This window comes from Arvicanthis niloticus, chromosome 8 (assembly GCF_011762505.2).
Source record: "Arvicanthis niloticus isolate mArvNil1 chromosome 8, mArvNil1.pat.X, whole genome shotgun sequence".
NCBI lineage: Eukaryota > Metazoa > Chordata > Mammalia > Rodentia > Muridae > Arvicanthis > Arvicanthis niloticus.
In genome coordinates, this window is record NC_047665.1 from 56,809,294 (window position 1) to 56,832,086 (window position 22,793).

General features: G+C 40.9%; 1 protein-coding gene across 5 annotated transcripts in view; it reads right to left on the reverse strand.

Annotated features, from left to right (window-relative positions):
* Sfmbt2 (Scm like with four mbt domains 2) overlaps nt 1-22,793 on the reverse strand; it is a 192,655-nt gene that overhangs the window by 45,883 nt on the left and 123,979 nt on the right. For all 5 annotated transcript variants that reach the window (XM_076939424.1, XM_076939427.1, XM_034510311.2 and 2 more), the window contains 2 exons: nt 15,291-15,373; nt 9,571-9,694 (listed from right to left, as the gene is read on the reverse strand). In XM_076939424.1, the coding sequence (XP_076795539.1) occupies nt 9,571-9,694; nt 15,291-15,373 (207 nt within the window). The remainder of the gene's footprint in view (nt 1-9,570; nt 9,695-15,290; nt 15,374-22,793) is intronic.

Sequence of the window (22,793 nt, forward strand, 5' to 3'; positions counted from 1 at the left end):
TGTTCCACACCAAGCAAAGAGTAACTGTTAACTAAATAAAAGCAAACATTACAACCAAAAGCAACAACCACAGGGAATCTACTACTTAGGATCTGAGAGATAACACAGTCTCCTAAGATGGTGCGTTTGCCACTCAGCTTTGACTGGAGTGGCTCATTTTTGTATGTGTCTACGAATGAGTATGAGTTCATGTTTGTGTATGTGCAATTGCATGTATGTACATGTATGATATGTGTGGAGGCAAAAGGTCAACCTGCTGTGTCCTTCCTTCACCACACACATGTTAGTTTTTGAGATAGGGTCTCTGACCCTACAATCCTAAGTAGGCTAGGCTGGCTGGCCAATGAGACTCAGAAACCCAACTGTCTCTGCTTTTTGCCATATGCACATATCATGACACTCAGGCTCTTTTTCCAGGAATCAAACAGAAGTTTTTGTGCTTTTGTGGCAAATACCTTACCAACTGACCCATAACCAGGCCCTAGACTCATTCATTTTTGGTTCTGTTTGACCTGCAGATACTATGTCACACAGAACACTTTTCTATAAGGAAATCTTTTATTCATGAAAAAAAATGTCTAAAACCACATCCTGTTTCCTAATTGCAGCTGTACCCTGTGGTAAACCATCATCATAGCTGGGAAATGTAGAGAAAAGATGAGAAACCTATACCAGAAGCTGAAGGCATCTAACACCCTGGGCTACAGAAAGAACAAAGTTGAAATGCATCTCACTAGTTAGAAGGAAATTCTACAAGGAACCAACAGTTCTCAACATAAAAACATTTCAATGGACAAAGTCTTAAATCAAGAACCAAAAGAGAAGAGATCTATTACTAGCCAGTGACTCTCTCAATCTATCTAGCCTCCGTGTCTCCACTGATATTTAAAACTATCCCTGCACCCCTCATCTAATATCCACCTTATCTCATGATTTTTACTTACAGATTTTGAAATCAGATTCTCCCCTGACCTGCCTCCCCACATCAAGAAGCTAAAGACTAAGTCCCAAACACAAAGCAGTCTCAACTGTACCAGGAGCACCAAGATTGACCACCCATTCCTTCTCCATCCTTAGGAGGATATTGTGAACACTGAGTGTGCACTTAGTGAAAGCTCTTAATTTACTACTAAGCCAATAGATTGATGAATATAAGACAGTTTGGAGGGAGATGGATCAGTCAATAAATATCTTGTCCTGCAAGCATAAATCCCAAAGCCTGTGTGTGTGTTTGTTGGTTTTGTTTGGCTTTGTTTTTAAAGCAGGCAGGGTGGCTATCTTAGTCAGGGTTTTTATTCCTGCACAAACATCCTGACGAAGAAGCAAGCTGGGGAGGAAAGGGTTTATTTAGCTTACATTTCTAGACTGCAGTTCATCACCAAAGAAAATGGAACTCTGGACTTTAACTCAAGCAGGTCAGGAAGCAGAAGCTTGATGTAGATGCTATGGAGGGGTGTCACTTACCAGCTTGCTTCCCCTAGCTTGCTCAGTTTGCTTTCTTATGGAACCCAAGACTACCAGCCAGGGGATGGCACCATCCACAATGGGGCCTCCCCACTTCATCACTAATTGAGAAAGTGCCTTACAGCTGGATCTCATGGAGGCATTTCCTCAACTGAAGCTCCTTTCTCTGTGATAACTCCAGCTTGTGTCAAGTTGACACAGGAACCCAGCCAGTACAATTGACCTCTTGTCGACTTGGCACACAAACACATCACTATTAAGCCTCAAACCTTACTTGCTTATTCATCCCAGAAGCTCAGAAGATCGTGAGTGGATCCCAGACATTGGATGGTTGGAGTTTGATTTTGCTATTGCTTATGACTGTACCCTGATGCTTTTCCCTCTTGAAGAAAGAAAGTATTTTAGTGGAGCCCACAGGTGAGACTTTAAATTGTAAAAAGACTTGAATTTTAAAAGAGATTGGATATTTTAAAGAGATTGAAATTTTAATATGTAAGAATTTGCAAAGGCTGTGGGACTTTCAAAGTTATTTAGGCTTGCTTCATCAATAGCCTCACATAGACTCTCTTCATGATGTCGAGCCTCAGTTCCTTTGCATCACCCCTTCAGTCCTGGGCCCACCAGTTGCAACTAAGGCTGCACCTTTACCAATGGCCTTCCATGGCCTCTCACATTGCTGAGCCTCAGCTGCTCTTCATGACCCCTTCATGCCTTCAAAACCAGTACCACCTGGGTGACTTACACATTACCAAGTCCAGCCACAGCATGAGGTATAACCTTGGCTATCTCTGGAACACAGCTCTCAAAAACACTTCCCAGAAGATTTCACCGCAATGATGTTGGTCTCTTCTTAATCACCACTAATTTCTTAGTTCCAGCTAACTAGCATCAATAGCCCCAGTAAGCAAAGGTTCGCTTTAGTAGCTTTGGTATCATGTTAATCACAGCTGATTCTTCACCGCCAGCTAACCAAAACCACGAATCTTTACAATCAAAACAACATGACCCTGATAAGAGTCTTTAATCTTCCCTCTGAAGCTTTACAACCCAGGCCTCTATCTTTTGCACTGTTTTCAACATTCAAGCTCCTACAGAACATCCCACAGAGCTCTTATCAACCAATGGCTCTTCTAGCTCAAAGTTCCAAGGTCCTTCCACAGTCCTCCCCAAAACATGGTCAGGCTGTCACAGGAATACCCCATTATGTTGGTACCAACTTGTCTTAGTTGGGGTTTCCATTCCTGCACAATCATGACCAAGAAGCAAGCTGGAGGAAAGGGTTTGTTCAGCTTACATTTTCCACACTGCTGTTGATCACCAAAGGAAGTCAGGACTGGAACTCAAGCAGGTCAGGAAGCAGGAGCTGATGCAGGGACCTTGGAGGGAAGTCACTTCCTAGCTTGCTTCCTCTGGCTTGCTCAGTTTGCTTTCTTATGAAACCCAAGACTACCAGCCAGGGGATGGCACCACCCACAATGGGCCCTCCCCACTTGATCACTAATTGGGAAAATGCCTTACAGCTGGATCTCATGGAGGCATTTCCTCAACTGAAGCTCCTTTCTCTGTGATAACTCCAGCTTGTGTCTTTGACACAGGAAACCAGCCAGTACAGAAAATAAGCTGGATTGATTCTGTACATATCCCACACATACATATACTACACCAATGGAGGAGGGAGGAGAGGAGGGAGAAAGGGAGGAAGGCAGGGAGAGATGGTAGGAGGGAGGGAAAAATGAAAATCCTTGTACAAGTAAGCAATGTGGGTGTCACCCAGGAAAGTTTCTCCTGATGCCAATCTTGTAAACTCCATTCTGGGTGGTGAGTAGTAATTTCATACTTCCTTATATCAGCCTTATCAATTGCTGTGAGTAGCATAAATCTAGATACATCTAGCAAGATTCCAGTTAACATTTTAAGGAAAATCTAATATTTCGAAGACTGGAGTCCTAACAGCTTAGAAAATGATGCATGTGTCCAAGACTCTTCCTTGCTTGATCCAGGACTCTTGGGATTATAGAAACAAAGCTAAATGTTTCACCAAAGGGTCAATGCAATATCTGTCACTTAATATGTAAGCAAAACATGCTGTATAAAATCTTGAAGATTTAATAAAAAATACTTATAAGAGTAAAAGAAAACCCCCTTGTAGATAGGGCCACACTCACGCTCTGCCTTTGTCTAAGCTGAGAGCCATCAGTACCCCTTGTTCATGCTAATCTAGAAGGTTCATCTCAAAACCCATCAGGAAGCAGAAAACTCCCTCCATGGGAAAGTATTCAAATAATGTAGGGTATATTCAAGTGATGGAACATTCTGCAGCTATTAAATACTTATTGTAATGATCCCCAACATGTATGTGAGGTAAGGAAACACAGGGTGCAGAACCATGAGTATAACACACACGTCTCTTTTCAAGGGGTGAGGAGATGTGTGTGTGTGTGTGTGTGTGTGTGTGTGTGTGTGTGTTGCACTGTGAAATACCAATGGTGGTATCCCACAAGAAAAGAGGAAAATGTATAGGAGGAGGGAATCCGAGACCAAGAGAGAGAATCTAACCCAAGATAGTTTGTGTTTTCTACTTCTGTAAATGTTCTCCTTCACAAAGACAGTCTCTACATCTCCAGGAATAACAACAGAACAACACAGTCAATAAGGAAAAAAGGATTTTGTGTATAAACACCAGGTTGTCATTAAGGTCAAATTAACAACATTCAAGTTACCATCCAAAAAATACAATGAAATCCTTGCTAAAAGAATTTCCCTAGTCCTGAAGTAAACTTACAAGTATCTGCATATGTGGGATTCTGGCAGGAACCTTAAAGATAATTTTCCATCTCCCAAAGCTTTTGTCCTCGAATCTCAGATCCCAAGACTCTGCCAGTGTGATTGCTAGAACTTTGTATAGCAGCTCAATCTAGTCAATGACACGGGCTACTTCAATAGAGATGCTGACGTGTTCAAACACAAGATATCAGAAGAGCACAGGAAGATGGCTTGGTAGGGCACTTCAGAAAAGGACACAATCTTGTCACAGCCCAAAAGCTATGGTTATATCACTTTCTGCAAGCCACAAGAGAGACAGGAAGCACAGGCATCTCCACAAGAGAGTGGAGATCTTATAGGGTACCACAGCAAAAGAGGTGCAAGGGGAGAAAAACTCAAAGCCAACCATGATACAAGTAAATGTTTTTTTCATTTACTTCAGTAATAGAATTGGAGCAACCTTTTTCATCTTCCTTAAAACCTGGAATGGGAATTAAGGTAAGAGGTGTTTAAGGGAACAACTTCACTTTGGTTAATGTTCTTAGTCAAACTCAAAGGGCAGGGCTAATGTGGACAGGCTTGAGGATGAGATGAAAAGAGAAAACATAAGATGAGAGGAAAGCAACCAGAACCAAGTGATGGATGGAGCCCTGGCTGTGACCTGTAGTGCTTGTTCCCTCTGCAATAGCAAGCAACAAAGGAGCCTTTGGAGCATCTCTTTGTCAGCCTTGGAGCCAAACTCCTCAGGAATAAAGAGAGAACAGAACAGTGGCCAGCAAGAAGAAAAGATTAAAGTCAATGGAAATACATAGTCTGAAAGAAAATGGTACCAACATAACTGAAGGTGTGTGTGTGTGTGTGTGTGTGTGTGTGTGTGTGTGTGTGTATGCACATTCATGCACGTGTATGTAGGTGGTCGTATGTGAGCTTGGGTATGCAAACATGCCTGTGTGAAACTGTTCGTGTATGTATGTGTACACAGAGGAAACCACATTCCACAAAGGAAGATATTCATAGATTTTACTACAGGCCAGATTCTTTTCCATGGGTTTAATCCACAGCAATCCTGAGAGACAGGGACTATTCCATCCCTATTTTCAAGACAATATGAGGTACAGAAAAGACAATGATGGAGCAGTTAGTAAGTGTACTAAGGTGTGAGACTTACACCTGGCACCTCACAAGTGTTCATTTCTTAATCCCAGTATATCACAGGTAGTGTATCAAGCACGTGTCTCTTTCTCTCTGAAGGCTCCCATATTATTAGCAAAATGGCTATGGTTCACCTTGATATGCCAGGAATATGTGCCAAGAGGCTGGGTACGGCAGCTCCTGCCTGAAATCCCAACATTTGGAAGTAGAAGTAGAAAGATTGGGTGTTTTAGGTTATCGTTGGCTACACAGCATGGTCAAGACCAACCTGGGATATATAGACTCCAGTCTCAATAAGAACACACAAGAAAGTTGTGTGACAGCACATCATAAAAGCATTATTAATAATGGAAAATACTGAATAAAACTTTTAAACATATACTATATAACTACCCACAAAGGGCAGAGAGACAGACAGACACAGAGACAGAGAGACAGAGAGAGATAGACACAGAGACAGAGAGACAGACATAGACAGAGAGACAGACATAGAGACAGAGACAAAGAGAGACAGACATAGAGACAGACACAGAGACAAAGAAACAGAGAGAGACAGAGAGAAACAGACATAGAGACAGAGAGACAAAGAGAGACAGAAAGACAGAGACAGAGACAGTTATGTGATCGGATTTCTGGCTTGGCTTTGGATCCCATGTACAAGCAACTATTCGAAAATACTAAAGTCTGCACTCTGTGTTTTAGATAAGAGACAGGAAACTTGTACCTCATAAAGTATCCAAAAGAAAAGGATTCTGGGGAAATGAATACCACAAGAGAAGTCAAGGAAGGCAGTGAATCAAAATGACCCCACATAAGGACAACAGAGCCATAAAAACAAGTGAAAAACCAGGCCATATCTGCTGCACAAGAAAGTGATCAGGTATCGGGTTCAGTCATTGATGAAAAGACTGACCAATGAGCACATGGTTCAGATTATATCTGCTGTACTAGACACATCAAAACTGAAAGTATGGTACTGTCTACAGATAGTGTTCATAGCTTTAAATAGGATTACCTATGTTGAAATAACGAGATGAGAAAAACAGTACAGCATCCATCCCCGGACATTAAGGCCTGTTATAATGCATCTCCCTTACAGTCAGTGGTTTGTGAAAATTAGAATCTTTTCCCAGTATAAACTAAAAATATCACATTACTCTCATATACTTTATTCATTAAATTCTTCTTAGTAAAAGACCTTCTAAAAGATACTTAAAGAATGATCTGGCTTCCTGAGGAGTCAAATATTAACTAGAAAGGATCATTTTAATTACCTAAAAGTGGTCAATCAGCCATGCACTGAAAAGACTTCAAACTGATTTAATGCATTAGAATAACTAATAAAATTGTTATAAAATCTTTTGTAAATTTAAAGTGTCAGATAAATGGCCTGTAATCAGAATAATCGTTATCCTATAAAGTAATTTAATAGCCACAAAGTGACCATAATGAAGCTCTACCATTTTATCCTCAGGACTGAGGACAGAGATGCTATCTGTAGATAAAACTATAAAATGAAGAGAAATTGGTGCCACTGGGCTCCCTCTCTTTAGAAGGTGACAACTTTTAAAGGACCTCTAAGTCCAAAGTCCAGACAAAACAAAGTAAGTAGAATTCAAGCAAAATCAAGAAGATGGTCTGGAGTTTAATATATGCTGTGTGTATTTGTGTACACACACCTGGATGTGCATACACACACATATGGGCAGACACAGAGACCAGAGGATACTGTTGGGTGCCTTACTTAAACATCATCCACCTTACTTTTTGAGACAGGGTCTCTCCAATGAACGTGGAGCTCAGTAATGCATGTGGACTGGCTGACCAGTGCACCCCTGGGATCCACCTACTGCTGCCTTCCCAGTACTGATATGACAGCACACCTTTCGACCGTTTTTTAACATGGACACACAGAATCCAAGTTCAGGGCCTCACACCTCCACAGCAAGTATCTTTTAAGTAATGAAAAAGGGGTATGATTTTGACCAGTAACTCTATATAAATACTCAACGGTCATTGGGAAATAGTCAACCAATAGTTTACAAGCACTTTTTAAAAATATAAATTAGGTCTGAAAGATGTATACTTTTTTTTCCTAATTTTTGTTTCTTAGTTTTCACTATTACACAAAATAATGTAAATGTAAAAAAAATAACACTGAACATGAGGTGGGCTTTTGGTGGTTTGTTTGATGTTTTAAGTAGGTTTTTTTTTTCCTATAAAACTCAAAATTTGTATCTTGAGAAAATCAGAAAAAAAAAGTATGGTCAAAAATGTTAAATATGGATTAAACGTTGCTCATCTCTCTCTTTCAAGAAGCAGAAAGCTGCAGCATCTAGTGAATTAAGCACTGGAAAATGTCAAGAGCAACGAAAATGAACCCCGGGTAGATCTTAATGGCTTCGCTGGTTTCTCCAGCTATGAAAATCAGGACACTCGTACTGCTGTTTGTGTTAGATAATTAACAGCTGCAAAGCATACTGAAAGGAGAAACTGCTAAATAAATAACAACTGCACGGAATCTCAACCATAATGTGCTAAACAAGAACGAGGAAACACAGGCTTCTAAAAGCACCAGTTCTGTTTTGCAGCGAATGCAAAGAGAACGCCAGTCTCCTTAATGTGGCTCAGTAGATGTAGATAGAAGTGAAGTATGAAAGGTCACCAGAGTGACTCATGACTCCAAAAGCAACAGCAACTGATTTGAGTCTACAAGTAGCAACAAAACCAAAGGTGTCCCCTTTGTAAGTGCAAAAGGGTCACCATTTTGACCATAACTTTGTTTTGAAGTAGAAGCCGCACGCTAGGAATCCATAAGGCAAAATCATTCTCAGAATCACTTAACTTCAGATGGATTACTTGACCTACAGCAATGTTTACATTATTATCTGAAAATTAATGACATGATGACATGTAAGATATCTCCAATCTACTTGACTATGTTTATGAGACTACGAACTAATCTGAGAAGCTTCCAAGTAATGTTCAGACTTGCTTGCACAGAAAATAAGGATCACATGATATTCGTGCTAAGTCTACCCCCTTTCTTCTACGTGTTCTTTTTCAATAGTGTGCTGGTTTGAAGGAGAACACCCCTTATAACCTCATGGTCCCCAGATGGTGGAACTGTTTGGAAAGGATTAGAAGGTGTGGCCTTGGTGGAGGAGGTGTGTCACTGGGAACAAGCTTTGAGGTTTTAAAAGGCTGTTGATCTTCCCAGTGTTCCCTGTGGAACATTGGCTCCCAATGTTCCCAATGGCTGTGGGTTAAGATGTGACGTCTCTGCTGATTCTGCTGCTGCCTTAGCTCCACTGTCATGGACTCTAACCCTCTGAAATCAATCTAATGCTTTCTTTTTATAAGTTGCCTTGGTCATGGTGTTTTATCACAGTAATAGAAAAGTAACTGAGATAAATAGTGACAGGCACATGCCATTGATATAAACTATGCACATACCCAGAAATCTAGACGTTATTATAGCTTCATCGATTCTTATAATGTTTTGTGTATGCATCAAACAACTGAATTCTATCATTATGTTATGAAAAGATGGAAAAAAGCCTTACAATTTTAATTATTTCTAAATCAAAATGAAACACATGAAAAACACAATGTTTTACCTAAATCTAAAATGTTTTAGTCACAAAATACATTACTCTGAGTTTTCTGTATATTCTAAAATAAACTGTATCTATAAAGAACTGTCTCAACATCATTGAAGGGAAAGAGAAAAGTTTAAATGTATTTGGAGAGAGAAGCCATTCCCTGTTGGTATTTTGAGGAAAAATAAAACATCTACAGAAGAAACCAAAGTGAAAGGTATGCCTACATTAAAATGCAAATATATCATTTTGTTCTCATAATGACCAAGACCTCAAATACCATTTTTAGTGACTCATATTAATTTAATTGCAACATTAGCTTTTATAATCATAGATGTAAAAAGACCAGTGTGTTCCAAACATAATTATCTCGCCAGCATCTCATTTCATGAAATTATTAGTTAAGATGAGCGCCTTGGAATGAATTTGTATTTGATTAGTTTCACTTATTTAAGAACACTGAATAATTTAAGATCTGTTTAAATAGAAGGGTAACAAGGGGGCATTTATGAGAGTGCTGAATTCTCCTCTACCCCACCCTCTGGAGAGGACCCCTAAGTTCTCCTAAACAGCAGCTGATTGTACATACCTTCTAAATGAAGCCATAACAACCGCCCTTTCACATTGACCACAGTGGCCACGCACACCTCTCCTGGATTCCTGGGGTTCACAGCTTCAAGCTTCATGTTCTTTGAGAAGCTTCGAGTAAATGTCTGAAAGAGAAAGAGAGGTAGTTCTGAGCCAGCAATTCCCAGCAGAGAATAGTAGGTGACTACAGAGCTGCCAACGGGGAGAGTGGACACAGAGCTGGCCAGAAGAGAGAGTGGACACAATAGCATCTTATTTCCAAGACAAACAGATTTGTTTACAAGCTTGTTTTCCTCACAGCTGATAAGCAAAGTGCCCTTCATTCTTGATTGCTTAGGTCAGGAATCCTATCTATGCTTAATGCACAGTGGTTACCTGAGACTTTTTGCTAAGCAAATGAGGGTAGGGACACAGTCTTTTTCTAATACCATACGAACCTCCATTCTATGGAATTTCTAACACACACCATTTCTTGACTCTTCTATATTCCCTGCTAAAATCATACCTAGGGTGTTAAACAAGGCAGATGGAATATCCATCTGGTGTCATTTTCTTTTAAAGGACATTTAAAGAATGCCCTTTAGCTTAGAGCATGGGTCTGCTGGTGATATATTCCTTAGTTTCCATTTATCTCAAATTGTCGTTATTTTCTTGATACTTTTCTCTTTAATTTTCTAATTAACATTTTTTATACAGTAGGAGCTGGGAAATACAGAGAGATGGCTCAGTCTGTGACATACTAGCCATGCAATCTAGAGGATCTGAGTTCAGTCCCTGAATTCATTAAAAAAAAAAAAAAATGCAGGTTGTAAGCGGTTTTTACTGGCAGCCCCAGCATAGCTGAAGGATATAGGCATATCCTTGGGACTTGGTAGCCCAGCCAGTCAGCCTAGCCTACTTGGGGAGCTTGAGGCCAGCAGAAGCTTTGTGTTAAAAAAAAAAAAAAAAAAAAAAAAAAAGGTGAACCACATCTGAGGAATGACATCACAGAGGTTCTCTTCAGGTCTGTGCACATATTCACATATGCAAATGCTTCAAACATATACATCCCCACCCACATACCCTAAATATATGCATGCAGGCATGCACACATACACACACACACACACACACACACACACACACACACACACACAAAGCCCTGGTTGATCTATAAAGATAAAGCTGCTGACCCAGTGCACACAACCATATGTACCCACAGCTAGTTATGATGCAGAAGAGCCCCTTCCCCACCTCTTCCAAGCACCCTTGCACTATCCCTGCATACCCAGTCCTTGATGTTCAGTTCCTACTGGCCACCCATGTGACTTTCATGTCTATATTCCATCTACTTATTTTAGATTATCACATAGATAGAATTGCACTCTATGAAGCTTTATGAGTCCGTGTTGCAGCCTCAGCATCTGGGACTTCGTTAGAAAGTCACAGAGCCTGACTTTGTTATAAAGCCTCTGGGACTTCAGTTAGAAAAATAACTTAGTTGATTGTTAGTTTTAAAAGTCAACTTGCAGGCTGGAGAGATGGCTCAATGGTTAAGAGCACTCACTGACAGCTCTTCCAGAGGTCCTGAGTTCAATTCCCAGTAACTACTTGGTGGCTCAAAGCCATCTGTAATGGGATCCAGTGCCCTCTTCTGGTGTGTCTGAAGACAGCTACAGTTCATTTGTATACATAAAATAAATAAATAAATTTTTAGGGGAAAACAAAAACCCTATTGCTATGCATTTTAAAAAGTCAACTTCCCACAATTTAGAATAATCTGGGCAGAGTCTTAATGAGAAATTATTCAGATCAAGGTTGGCCTGAGAGCATGTTGTGGGGGATTGTCTTGATCTCTGGTTGAGAGAGGAAAGTTCTATCCTGAATGTGAATATGAACATTTCCTGGGCTGGGTCATGAACTGTAACAAGTAAACAGCAGGGGGAGCTTGGTTTTTGTTCCTGATTATACCTGTAAAGTGACCAACTTTGAGGTCCTGCCTTGGCTTTCCTGCTTTTATCTGAAGACCAAGACCGTAAGCTGGAATCTTCCACCTATGTTGCGTTTAGTCAAGATATTTATCACAGCGAGAGAAACGAAACCACTATGCTTAGCAAAATGTATTTGTGGATCATTTCTGCCAGAATCATACATGGTCTGCTCTACTTTATGTATATGCACCACAACTTATCAATCTATTTGCCAGTTGAGGGACATTGAACCATTTTCAAAACTTGTATGTTTGGTTGGTTGTTTTGATTTTTGTTTTTAATCTCCTGTAATGTCTACATATAAGATCAGGAACTCTCATTTCCATTCTAGCAAATTACTCCAATGAATTCTTTTAGTTCAAAAGGTTATTCTCAATTCCAGAGCTTCTTCCTTTGACAGTGTTTATTTCCCATCTTTACGTGAATAACAAAGATATACTTTCCTTCACATCGGCTGTTCTCAAGCTCCAGAATGTATCAGAAACACCTAGAGAACTAAAGAATCAGTATTTCCAATAAGCCCCTTGAGAATGCTAAAGTGCTGATGTGGGGACCAAATAGGGGGATCCACGCTTCCCATAACTGGAATTCCATCAGCACAATAAAGATTGTATTGTATCCCTACAGGGCTATGGAATTTTAGGTCTTGTTTTCTGTTTTAGCAAACAATCTTCCTAGTTGAATTCAATCTACACACTCTTGTCTCTTTAGAAAAAGTTTAAATGCCCATTCTTTTCTTCTTTCCTTACCCAGGCTACTGGGAGACTTCTTAAACGTAGATGATTCAAGAGGCTACCAACCCTGAAGGTGGCATTTAATGTACAGGATTCTGGGCTTTATCTGTATGATTCTCCACTGTCTGAAATTGTATCTTACTGTCCTGTATCTGTGTTTGCTGTATTTGCCTGGACTCTAGAGTCTGACATATGAGGACAGAAAGACTGAGTTTCACACAAGTCTTTTAGTTGCCCCATATGTTGTCAGCTCGGGTGTCATACTATGAGTATAGAAATCTGTCTACGGTTCTTCTTTCTAACTTCTTGCTCCCCTCCACAAGTGAGTGTGCTCCACTATACTCATGTGAGTTGTTTTGGTCCTGAGTCTGGAGTTAAGTGGCTATTTCCAGAGAACCAATTCTACATGAATTTTCTCTATATGATGAACAAGGCTCTCAGCAAATATTACTCTCTAATAAATGTGACTTTCCCCATGCAGCAGCTACTATAAATTGCAATCAAATATGCTAGAGTACTATAAAAAAAAGGCGTATCTACTTTGAAATATATAAACTCATCTAAACAAATTCCTAAGACCAATAAAAAACTATATCGTTATGTGACTCTTGGGGGGAGAGAAATCAGAGTAATTTAGATTTAAGTGTCTTTTTATAAAAGAAGTTGAAAAGGCAATTGTATCTTTATGTAATCAGAACAAAAATTATGTCCTGCCCATTTCAAAAAGTCATTTTGTTCCTTCCTTTCACGTTTCTCTGGAAATGGGAAGCAGACATGTTTTCAGAGGGTGTTTTTTTTTTTTTTTTCCCTGTGAGTCATCTTATCTCATTCACACAATTATGTATGAAGCCGCTTTCTGGTAGCACAGCTGGATGACTGCGTGGAGAACCTGGAAGTTAAAAAGCATTTCATCTCACTTAATAAGGAAAACCTACAGACCACATAACCTCTTTTCATTTCCTCTCGCTGCTTGAGGGTGATTTATAAAGGATCAATAACAAAACTGTTACCTCTGGGTTTCTTTTACTGAGCACTTGGCTATGTCAATCCATCCTATAACCAACTCTGATTGTTAAAATGTCCCCAGGGAAATGTCTTCCACGCAGCTCTCCTCTGGTACGCATGAGATGCGTGATTAAAAAATGAATTCATAATAAGCATTCCATTAAAGAGCACTTGTAGCAAGCTAACAAATTCAGCAAAGTCCCAGTATGCGGTGGGTAGGCCAGCAGGCAGATGACTCTCCTGTCTATTAAACAAACAGGAAGCCAGAAACAAAAGGTCTCCTAATGAATACACCAGCAAATTCATTAAGCCAGATTTAATCTTGGTGACTGAATCCTGGACAATCCAAAGCCAACCTGGTCTGTCTGTGGTTAATTGCTCCAGAATGAAATGCCATGTAGACACTCTTGGATAAAAGGAAAATTTCTAGGGGCTGGGGAGATGGCTCAGAGGGTAAAGTGTCTGCCTTTATAAGCATGAGAATCAGAGTTCAGATTCCCCCATACCCATGAAAAAGCCATGGGTGCAGCATATAATAACCCCAGGACTGGTTACTTTGTCTTCCTAAAGATAAAGAGTCAAAAAAAAGGGGAATGTTTCTCTTGTGAGATAGAAGTCACAACCTGGAACAGGTGTTGTGGCTTCATGGGGCCCCTTGACCTCAATCCATGAAAGATGAGCCAGTAGATTCTGAGACAGTGACAGCAACATAATAAAAAGTCATGTGTCGATAGATTTGATAAGCCTCAAAGGGACCTGGAACATAGCCATACCTGTTCCCATCACACAGTTTGAAAGACACCCCCAACGGTTCCATGCTTCTGCATAGAAACCATTCTATACAGTGTTCATGTCATTAACCAAACAGTCATAACAGTCAAGAGAGTCCTGCTCTCCAACCCCACTGCTCACATCCCTCTAAGAGTATGGCATGACCCCAAAATTCAAACTACTTCACTTTTCATCTCCTCAGTTTGACTTTTGCTCAGATGTGCTTCTGTGAAACCAAGGCTTTCCATTCTTGCTCTTTGAATTCTACTATCCCTGTGAGGCAGACAGTTAGTCATTCAGTAGCTCTGGGCCCATGAGATCAGAAACAAGCCTTTCGGTTAGCGATGCTACATAGGATGGGAACTGCAGGTCTCAGTTTAAAGGGTGTGTCATCTCTTCTTAGCCTAGGAGATTTATGTTCCTAACTACAGGTATGTTGAACACACTTAGCATAACCATGCTCCGTTTTTGAAACAGAGGTAATGTTTCATATCCCTCCCTACAGTCTCCAGGGTTGATGAAACTTACGAGAACAATTTAACAACTACTTTACCAAACTTTACCTTACTACCCTCCTGCTATTCAATAAGTTCATTTATCCATTACTCAATATTGAAACGCAGTCGTGGTAGCAATAATGTAAGTTTTAAAGTAGGCACAGCCAAAGGTGTTTAGCTGGCATCTTACTAGTAACGAAAGCACTTCCTAAAGTATTTGTCTGTCTGTTGAAAGCAAGGTATCTTGTAGCCTGGGCTAGCTTTGAATTCGCTGTGAATGAGAGAATGACTTTGCACCTCTAGTTCTCTTGCCTTTACCTACAAAGTGAAGGGATTACAGGCACACACTACCTGTATGCATACTTTATGCAGGGCTGGGAATTGATACCAGGGCTTCACACACTCCAGGCAAACATTCTATCAACGAAGCTACATCCGCAGCCCTGGATAACACATTTTAATAAACTTCAGGAGCAGAGCGCCTTTTACCCTTGACTCTTCCGAAAGTAAACACTAAGCTCGAACATGATCAAGCTGATGTGCATTTGTTAGATGGTTTCTCAGAGCAGGCTGGTGCTATCCTAACACAAGCAATATGAAATGAAGCTTGTTCAAAACCAGTGGCAGTTTCACTCACGATCTTTCTGTGCCAGGCAGTACTCCATACTTAGTCACCAAATAGGAGAAAAGTTACAGGGAGTAGCATCTATGACTGTGAATGTGAGCAAATGGGAAGGGTCTTACATTTTTGAAGCAGAAAGGAGGTGCTTCTTCTTTCTCGCGCTGCTTGTGATAATCCACCCAGTTAAAATCCTGGCCTGAGTAACCTGTGAGAGAGAAAACAGAGAAAACATGGGTTTAGCTGAGCTGGATTCCAGGCAAATAATCACCCTGGTGGGGGGCGGGGGTGTCTCTGAGAAAAAGAATAAGAAACATACATTTAGAACCAAAGAGTGAAGTCTTTGCAAGCAAGAGCACCTCCTTGATGATCAAGTGAAACTGCTTAAGAAACTGGAAAGTGCTAAATACAGGTATGGGAGGTGTGTTTACCTAGGAGCTGAAACCACAGAAGGAAGTTAGGACCAACCATCTGCCTTAGGAAAGCTCCTCACAATGGAGAGAATGGCTACTGAAAAGAACAGTAGAGAATTTGACCGGAACACATTCTTTGTGCTGTGTGTGTGTGTGTGTGTGTGTTTACACACACACACACACACACACACACACACACACACACACACACACACACACACCATGCTTCAGAAATCTCTTAAGGACTTATTTTAAATGAACGTGAACCGACAAAAAGAAGGCACTAAATGAAGTTACCAGCGATGCTACCTTCCTAGGAGTCAGGCTGTAGTTTTGCCTGGTCACTCTTCCCAATCAAAGCAAAACAAGTAGATGCCCTACTCCCTTTTCTGCTAAGCCCCTGCATCAGTGTGACTGCACAGATGATGTCTCTATGAGGTGGGGGTTTTCCTTCCCAGCTTGGCCTTTCTCATTTATGGTCCAGAGGTGCTCCCATCTCCTCCAACATCTTCTCATGTTTGCCAGAATGAATAGACATTATATGTCCATCCCATATGCCGCATGGGTAAGATCTGAACAATTCAACTAAATGCAGCACACTTGTTTCTCAAGCCCCTCCCAGAATCTTCTATCTACCCCTCAGAGTCTTACACAAGAGGAGACCTGTGTCTCCCAATTCTCTGTTCTGCACCTTCGGCGGGGAGGTACAAAAGCCAGCCACTTACAAGCCTGCTTCCTTCACTTAGAGGGGCTTTGCCACACAAGCCTTTACTCATTGAACTGCCCTCTGTTCTGTGTTTACAGCTTAAAATTTGTTTCCTTCTTCTACTGTTTGCTCTGCTAGGTAGGGCTTTACCTTGTCTAGGAACATACAAAGTCCTTTGTGCTCAAAGTAATCTGAAGCTGAGGGAGCTAACGTCAGCTTTGGCTTTTGTCTAGCATCTCTTCCCTGTAATTCCACTACTTCCTCTGTTAACTCTGTCTATGAATAAAAAAGTTTATGCAAGGAGCTGGAGACTGGGCTCAGGGATAAGAGCACTTGATACTCTTCCAGAGGACCAAAGTCGGTTCCCAACACCTCTGCCAAGCATCTCACAACCACTATTAACTCCAGCTCCAGAGGACCTGAAGCCCTCTTCTGGTTACCAGTCATCACCATACCCAAGGTAATCACCCACACAAACACACACCCATATGCAAAGGTAAACATCAAAACTTCATGAGAGTATGCAGTAGAAACACCTGGAAAATCCAAAACAGATAAATGGCAACATGCTTTCATTACTGTTTGAGTTTGTACTCATTAAGAATGTGTCTGTGGAGAACAACCTTTACACCATAGCTGGGTCCTGGAGACTCAACTCTGGTCCTCATGTTTGAGAGACAACTACTTTACCAACTGAGCCATCTCTCCAATACAAAGTATTTTCTAATACTCAGAATTGTGTGAACTGTATTTGGGTGTTCTACATGGCTACTGTATGTTCAGGTAAATGTTCTTATTTGGAAGTCACCCCTGATTGTTTCTCATAGATGTTTAGCCAGGTTTTCTAAAACCAACTTCTAATGGGCTGCAAAGTGTCACACTGAGTACCATCGTGGACCTGGATATAATCCTTCTATACATCCAGAGCGCAACAGTATCCATGGGGAAGCCATTTTTAATCTAATAATTTCTAGATATAATCAAGTCTTGCTGGGCTTGACCTAAACAGCAATTAATTATCTCGACCCTAAAACTCACTCATTTACTTGAAAATTGGAATGGCTTAGACTTTTCCTCCCCCTTCTCCTTGGGATTGTTATTTACTCTGTCATTTAAAATTCTTTTCCTTTGGGCTGATAATGAGCTCTTTTTGTAGGGCAGTTTTGAGGCAGCTCAGAAAACAACTACTACATAAAAAACAAATTGCCCTGGATTGTATAATAGAGACAACAGGGGTCAATTACACTCATTCATCAGCAGAGACTGAACAAGAAGAACGGAGGCTATAGCACCATGAGGAAAACATGTTTTAAACCAGGGGGAGGGAAGAAAACAGCAAAAAGAAGGAAAAAAAATAAAGAGGAAATAAAACCCCTGCAGCCATTACAGTTCCTAAGAAGCTGCCAGCTATAAGAATGACAACAATTAAAGGTATTTAAGCCTTTATGACCCTTTATTTTAAATGATGACATTCCAAATGGTATGCATGAAAAAGGGAAGAGGTTGTTGACCCATTTTTTTTCTTGTGATACAAATGAACAGACATCAAACAGCCATTAAACATGGTTGTGGAAATGAACAGTGCCTTGGAAAAACTTAACAGTTTTTAACTTTGAAGTGGTTTCATTCCTAGGAATTTATCTCAGAAAAATGACACCCTGCCCCTCCAACTGAGAAAATGAGTCATATGTTGAGAAATGTACAGCAACTTTATGAAAGTTGGAGAAGGCAGGAAAAACTTTCCATCAACGGACAATGATATAAGATTTACTCAAGACCACTCTAAGCCCCTAGGATATCATACAGGCATGATATTGCATGGTTGGAGATGGCAAAATCATTAAAAAAACTGCTATGCCCTTCAGCTAAAATAAATAATTGCAGACATGTAAAATTACTAGAGTTATGCAAAATATGTAAAGAAGAAAAAATATAAGAAAAGTAACTGTTTTGAACTTGTGGCTCAACCTTTTTGTACTTTTTCAAATTTTCATTGTAAAAGGGCTGCAGCAGTTATATATAATATATATATATAATATATATATATAAACTTTGTTCAAGTATAATGCAAAGTCAGATTAGGTGTTGATCAACAAAGGTCCTGTACAATGTGTGACGTGTGCCATGAGGGACGTTCCTCCTGACACAAACACACACACACACACACAGAGAGAGTCACCCTTCAGCTTTACCAGTCCAAATTCAATCCAATTACTTCTCTGAGTGAGGCAGCATTTTGGTATAAAGAGCTGAGTCAGGATTGCCTCAAGGCTACCTCAGAGGCTCTATGCCCCTTGTCTGTGGCTTAGAATGGGGTTACCAACAAAGTTTAAGGTAGGACTTCACTCTCTTATAAAGTAAACAACAAAACAATAAAATCCCCTCTTACATGTAGCCTAGCTATATAAACCGTGCCATCATAATAAAAAAATAACAAAAGAATATCATGCTTGCTATGTTCCACCTGGACAAGAGGAAAGTAAAAAGACACCCACATCCTGAAGTCTGCTGAGAAACGAGACCTTTAATACACTACAGTTGAAGGCAGCTTGATAGGTAGGAGGGGAGGGGAAGGGAGGAACTGAAGGGAAGGAGGGGAGGGGCACAATAGAAGAGAGAAGAGGGGAGAGGAGAAGTGAGGGGAGGGGAAGGGAGAGCAGAAGGAAAGGAAGTGGAGACGGAAGGAGAGGGGAGGAGGAGAACAGAAGAAAAGGAAGGGGAGGGAAGAAGAAAGGGGTGAGTAGGGGAGGGAAGAAGGGAGGGGAGATTAAAAGAAAACAGACATCACCATCACGGAACTTAGGAGACACAGCTTTTCTTTTTTTTTTTATTGGAAATTTTATTTACATTTCAGATGTTATCCCCTTTCCCCACTCCCCCCACACACACCCAGAAACTCCCTATCAAATCCCACCTCCTCCTGCTTCTATGAGGATGTGCCCCCACCCACCCACCCACTTCTACCTCCCCGGCCTCAATTTCCCCCACACTGGGGTATCCAGCCATGATGGGACCAAGGATCTACTCTCCTACCTATGCCCAACAAGGCCATCCTCCCCTACATATACAGCTGGAGCTATGAGTCCCTCCCACTGTGCTCCCAGGCTGGTGATTTAGACCCTGGGAGCTCTGGTTGGTTGGTATTGTTACTCTCCCCATGGGGATGCAAATCCTTTTGGCTCCTTCAGTCTTCTCTCTAACTCCTCCTTTGGGAACCCTATGATCAGTTCAATGGTTAGCTGTGAGCATCTGCCTCTGTATGTCAAGCTCTGGCAGACCTCTAAGGAGACAGCTATATCAGGCTCCTGTCGGCATGGGCATGCACTTCCTGGTATCCACATCAGCAAGACAGCTTTTCAAGAGAGAGAAATAGTTCCCACTCAGAAAAGAACCAGTGAGCCCAGAAACTCAGGTGTGAGTTCACACATCAGCCAGAAGAATGGCAAGGCTGGGGAGGAATAAGCCATTGGAACAGAATTCTAATGGGACAGGCATCATTGACAAGAAAACATGTGCAAAGTGGATCTTACTTTGGCATTGTCATGGGGGACCAGGCGCTGGTATTCTAGACACAAAAACCAACTGAAAACCAACTGAAGCAAGGAGAAGAACTGGAACATTCCCCTACAGGTCTCAGGGCACTCCAAGGTCATGGAAAACAGTGGGCATTCATCCATTCCCAGGAGTTCTTTTTATTTACAATCAGAGAATAGTGAATAAAAACAAGGGAACCTTAGGCAAGGGCAGGGAAACCAGAGAGTCCTTTTGACCCGAACACTAGCCACAGTGCTCCTTCTTACAGACCAGAACAAATACAGAGACAAAGTGTGGAGCAGAGTCTGAAGGAGGGGCCATACAGAGATTGCCCCACCTAGGGATCCATCCCATGTGCAGTCACCAAACAGACTCTGTTGTGGATACCAGGAAGTGCAGGCTGACAGGAGCCTGATATAGCTGTCTCCTTAGAGGTCTGCCAGAGCCTGACATATACAGAGGCAGATGCTCACAGCTAACTATTGAACTGATCACAGGGTCCCCAATGGAGGAGTTAGAGAGAGGACTGAAGGAGCTGAAGGAATTTGCTGCCCCATGGGGAGAGCAACCAACCAACCAGAGCTCCTAGGGTCTGAACCAGCAGCCTAAGAACACACATGGAGGGACCCATGGCACCAGCTGTAAATGTGGTGGAGGATGGCCTTGTCAGGCATAAGTGGGAGAGGACACTCTTGGGCCTCTGAAGGCTGGATGCCCAGTGTGGGGGAACTGAAGAGCAGGGAGAAGGGAGTGTGTGTGGGGGTGGGGTCACACCCTCATTGAAGCAGGAGGAGGAGGAATGAGATAGGGTTTTGTGGGGGTGGGAAAGGGGATAACACCTGAAATGTGAATAAATAATGTATCCAATAAAAAAAAAAAAGAAGAAGAAAATTAGGCTGCAACACAACTAAAACACTTCACTGTGTAAAAGCAGGCCCAACATTGTACTTTGAATTATGTTAGGAAACAGAGATATCTCCAAAAACAGACTCTAATATCATATAAATATCAAGTGTTGACAGAAAAAAAACACTTAGAAAATTCTTAAAGATTTATTTACTAAGCAAAAGGATTCTTAGTTTTTAATGACCAGAAATATTTTCAATATTAAAAGAAACCCAGCTTTACCCTCTTAACCCAGTTTAATTAAAAGTGACCTTTTGGTAGAGAAAGAAACAGAAGACAGGAAATATAGTTCTTTTACTATAGCTATTAATCAGGGAGGTATTACTGTCTCCGGGGATAAATGAAGGATACATTTTAAATTAAGTTACATTGAAATATGAAAAGTAAAAGAAAAACTTCAGGTGTTAGAAAACCAAAAGAATTACACCATAATCTGCATGTCTGCTGAGGTCCAGGGATGGAACTCAGATTATCACACTTCTGAGGCAAGAGTTTTCTCCTTGTGAGTGAGACCTCTCACTGGTCAAGTACTGCAGAATCCTTAAAACTCTGAGTCACATGTCATTCAAATTGGTCAATGCGTGCCATGTGAGTTTGTGTGTGTTTGTGTGCATGTGGGAGTGAATTGTATATGTGTATATATATAAATACACACACATATACATATATATAACTATATATATACATATATATACATATATGTGTGTGTATATATATGTATACTCATATGCACACATGTACATGCTCACAAACATATACAAACATGCACATAAATAGGGGACATCACATGAATCCCAAGCTGATCACTAACTCATCCTGAAGTTAAGCACAATTTGAACTCTGCTGCTACTGACTCTGGCAAGTATTTTTACCTGGTGAGTGAGACCTCATAATGGCCCAATATGACATAATCTCTAAAACTCTAAGTCACATACCGTTCAGTGTGACCCTGTACATATATGTGCATATTCATATACACATATGTACATGTACACATACATGTACATGTATACATGCACATACATAAGTGGAATCCCAGGAATCCCAGGCTGATCTCTAATTCATCATGAACTTAAGCATCAATATGAACTCTGATCCTCCTGATTCTGAAAAGCATTTTCACCTGGAGAATGAGACCTCTCACTGGACCAGCAATGCATACTGTCTAAAACTCTAAGTCACAGATCACTCAAATGAATCCATGAGTGCCATTAGAGTGTGTGTGTATGTGTGTGTGTGTGTGTGTGTGTGTGTGTGTCTATGTATTTATATATACACAGGTACCTTCACACACATAAACAGACATGCACATACATTGGAAGAATCACATGAATAGCTGACTGATCTCCAACTCATGTGAGGTTAAGCGTGGATTTGAACTCTGAAACTCCAGACTTTGGCAAGCATTTATACCTGCTGACTGAGAGACTCACTGGCCCAGTACTGTATAATCTCTAAAACTCTAAGTCACATATCACTCAAATGGATCAATGAGTGCCATTCGTGTCTGTGTGTGGGGGTATGTGTGTATACACATGTATTATCATATACACACATGTACAAGCACACACAAGTATAATATTCATATACACACATGTACATGCACACATAAGTATACACACATGCATATACACAGGAGGCATCACATGAATCCCAGGATGATCACAAATTGATCATGAGATTAAGCAACAATTTGAACACTGATCCTCCTGACGCTAAAAAGCTTTTTCACCTGGGGAATGAGACATGTCACTAGACCAGCATACTTCCTAAAAGTCTAAGTCACACATAATTCAAATGGATCCATGAGTGTCATTCGTCGGTGTGTGTATGTGTGTGTGTGTGTGCATGTGTATTTATGTGTGCATGTATATGTAGACTCATATACACACATATACATACCCACAAAACTATACACACATGCACATACATAGGAGGCATCACATGAATCCCAGGCTCATCTCTAAGTCATCATAAATTTAAGCATGAATTGGAACTCGGAAACTCCAGACTTTGGCAAGCATTTATACCTGCTGACTGAGACACTCACTGGCCCAGTACTGCATAAT